General features: G+C 55.7%; 1 protein-coding gene across 1 annotated transcript; it reads right to left on the bottom strand.

The window, feature by feature from the left end:
- Nucleotides 1-1,830: 1,830 nt before the first annotated feature.
- Nucleotides 1,831-3,303, bottom strand: LOC129784433 (heat shock factor protein 5-like). The gene is given in 4 exon segments (XM_055803612.1): nucleotides 1,831-1,937; nucleotides 2,125-2,229; nucleotides 2,232-2,767; nucleotides 3,089-3,303. Coding segments are annotated over 4 exon segments (963 nt in total).
- Between the last annotated feature and the right edge of the window lie 315 nt (nucleotides 3,304-3,618).

The raw sequence follows: 3,618 nt of genomic DNA, 5'->3' as shown, positions 1-3,618 counted from the left end.
TGAAATGGTATTTGCTTTTATACCATGACAGCTCAATTTCTGTTTTGGTGACTTTGTTGAAACACTGACAGTAACACCGCAAACGCCTGTGCTCATTGATTTCTGTAAGAACTACTGCATTTGTGACTCCCCTGCAGGATTGCATTTAGCCACGAGAATTACAAGTTTCAGGATGGTTCATGTCAATAGGGTTTATCTAGAAGCCAGGCTTTCTCAGACCTGTAGTTTCCAATTCTCACTCAAAAGGACTTTTTTTAAAAATAGCCTCACATTTACCTCTTGCACTCCTCTGATGGAAACTAATTCAAGAAATCAGTAACATACAGTCATTATTCTGCAAGTTCACGTTTAACCATTAAGAATCACTAAATAAATACCAGCTGACCCTGAAGATTTGCTAAGACTTAATGTATAGGACTTTTTATTTCCTGTTCAGTACTTTCACCATTTATAAACAGAGATGGAACAGGGGTATGAAAATTCTTTTGTTTATATTTTACGTTTGGATAGGGACATGAAGATTATCTAGTTCTAACACGTAAACAAGACACCACGGGATGCCAAGTTACCAACCTCCAGTTGCTGTACAGGAATTGTTCTTGAATGTTTAACAGAGCGTTACACTCTGCAAGACACTGGGAACAGACTGACACTTTGCAAACACAAGTATCTCTTATCATTCAAATCACCTCACATTTACAGCAAAGACGTGCCCCTAAATAGTCAGTACAGAGCGCACAGTGCATTGTCAGCCTGTCAGAACTTGACTGCATAGAAACCCCAATGTTTTCCTTGTTCTGTCTTTCTAGAAAATGAGACTCCTAGAGCAAAAACTCTGAAACTGCAGCCATAAAAACAGAGGACAAAAAATGAAAAAGTCATCTCTTTCTAATAATTTCCTTTACCAATGGTCTGCATTACATCAGACAAACCACATGTCATTGAAGTCTGCAATGACTCAGCCTTAACAACATTAACATCAAATCATTACTTTAAATGCTTCCTAGCCTCCCTACTGAAATAAGTTCCATCCCTTCTCAAATGCTTCATTTTGTTGTCTTGGTATTGCACATGCAGTTCCACACACATCACGGAAAACACCACTTGAACTAGATGACAGTTCCTACCCTGACACAGTAACCAAGAGTATGCTGATACCCTACTCTGCTCTAAAGGCCAGCCGGTGCTGCAGAGAGCAGTACCGTCAACTGCTTCTCCCCTTCTCCTGGTGACACAGTCCTGCCGCTTCTCCTACACTTCACCTTACAGCTCTGCACCCATGGAGTGCATCACCTGGGTCCAAGAGCCAGCCACAAGAAGGCTATTAAAGTCTTCTCCGATCATTGCGCTGAACCAACATGTAGCTGTATCAGCTGCAAGGAAGATGACAGTTAACATGCCACCAAGGGAATGGGAAGCCGGAGTGCTCTTCTGGCAGCAGCCCAAGAGCACTGCAAAGCAAGATATTCACATCTTCCTTACAGAGCACCAACTACAAAGCTTTAGGGCCGATACAAAATGTGTGGAATAATCCTGAGGGCGTCTTGGGAAAACTCAGATCCTCTCAAAGAGGGTTAGAAAGAAAGAAAACATGCTCTAGGGCTTTTCAGCAGCATTATTTTCTAATTAGCTCTCAACTACTCATTCAATCCGTTTTAAAAACTATGTAGCTTGTGAATTCTCTTTCAGGAGACAACTGACAAAAATCTTACTACCAGGTCTTGTCTTCTTTGCACAAAACTAACAGGATGCTCTAGTTATCACTTCACATGACTCACTTTCACACACATTTAATGACAGCTTATTAAGCATCCCTACTGATGGGCATCCTTACTGAGGGCAAGAAGCAGTAACGCTCATCTGGTAGAGCTGTGCCAGCTCCAGAGATCGGGCAAGGGTGTTCTTAGTGTAGTACGCAATGGAGACTGTACTGTAGTCTACAGGCAGCCTGAAATACATCTACCTGCATAAACAACAACAGCTTCTCTACACCAGGTGAACTGAGATGCCACCGGCAAGGACAGGTAACCCTTCTCCCTCAGGAGAGTGTTGATTTTCAAATCCCATGCCACCCAGCGCTTCTCAAAAACCCACCAAGGCCCCACATGGCCCACTCTGACTCACCAGGCCTGCTGAGCGTCGAGGGCGGAGGCAGCGGCTGCCCGTTCAGTGGCGTGCCAGGCAAGCGCTGGAAGCGGTTGGGTGGGCGGCTGGTCACATCCAGCCCGCTGCCATCTTCGCCTTGTTGCCCTTCGTCAGGCACTTCAGGTGGACAAGGAGGTCGGGGCGGTCGCGGCGAAAGTGGGGGCTGTGGAAGTGATGCAGGGGCCCAGTGCAGTTGCCACCGTTGCCTTGTCCACCCTCTGGGCCCGGCCCCCCCACCACACTGCTCCCCGGCAACATCCCCACCTTGCGGAAGCCATAGAGACTGAGCTGCCGGATGAAGCTGCTGAAGTTCTTGAAGAAACCGGCGGCTGCCGCTGCCCCACGGCCACCCGGCTGCGCGGCGACGGCCGGCCCGGCGCCCAGCAGCTCGCACTCACAGCGCGGCTGGTTGATGACCAGCCCCCGGCCGGAGGCGCCCCAGCGAACGGAGCGGCAGCGCGGGCTGTTGACCAGCCGCCACAGCCTGGCGGGGAAGGTGTCGGCACTGACGGGGACGGGCTGCTGCGACGCGTCCGTGTCGGTAGGTGGCACCAACGCCGCGCTCAACCGCCGCCCCGCTCCTCCGCTTCCCCCGCCACGCGCCGAACGGCACGTGCCCCGCCTGCGAGGCGCCGGCCGCCGCGCGCGGCCCCCGGCCCTCAGCCCCGCCGCGGCGCTGGTCCGCGCAGCGCCCTGGTCCCTCGGCACGGCACGGCCGCAGCCCGGCCCCAACTCGGCCCCAACTCAGCCCCGCCGTCCCCCTCGGCCCCAACTCAGCCCCACCGTCCCCCGCGGCTCCCCGGTCCCCTCAGCCCCCCCTAGGCCCTGCTGTCCCCCTCAGCTCCCCCTGTCCATTCAGCTCCCCAAGTCCCCTCAGCCGGGCCATGTCCCCCCGCCGTTCCCCTCGGCCACCCCCTCTGCCCCGCCGGTCCCCTCACCTCACCGGCCCCTCAGCTCCGCTGCCACCAGCATCTCCCGTAGTTTCCATGAGCGAGCGGGCGGCTGAAGCTCAGGGCGGCCCCGCTGCCAGCCCACAGCCGTCCCGGGGGCAGCCTGGACGTCCTTGAACCACGGCGCGGGTGGGCGCCGGGCCGTGGAAAGCGGCTGCAGGCGGGGCAGAGCAGGGAACACGCGCTCCGCGGCCCCGCACCCCGCCATGCTGCCCGGCGCCGCGGGACCGCGCGCGGGAAAGGGGGCGGGGCCGCAGGGCCACGTGACACAACATCGAATCCCAGGGAGGGGCGGGGCGGGGGCGGGTTCTGCTGAGCAGCCGGACCTGCCCGGGCGCCGCGGCTGCCGCGGGGTGCGGGCGGCGGGGACGGAGGGGACGGACGGGGGCGCGGGCGGCGGGGGCTGGGGATCTGCTCCACGTGCCGAGGGCACCCCGGGCTGGTGCGTACCCCGCCGGGAGGAATGCAGTCGGCAGAGCAGGTGTTGCAAATTGTTGGCTTAAAAACCACTGGCAGTTCACAA

Source organism: Falco peregrinus, chromosome 5 (assembly GCF_023634155.1).
Source record: "Falco peregrinus isolate bFalPer1 chromosome 5, bFalPer1.pri, whole genome shotgun sequence".
NCBI classification, from domain to species: Eukaryota; Metazoa; Chordata; class Aves; order Falconiformes; family Falconidae; genus Falco; species Falco peregrinus.
Note: the sequence above shows the minus strand (reverse complement) of the source record. Positions and strands in the feature narration are given on the sequence as shown.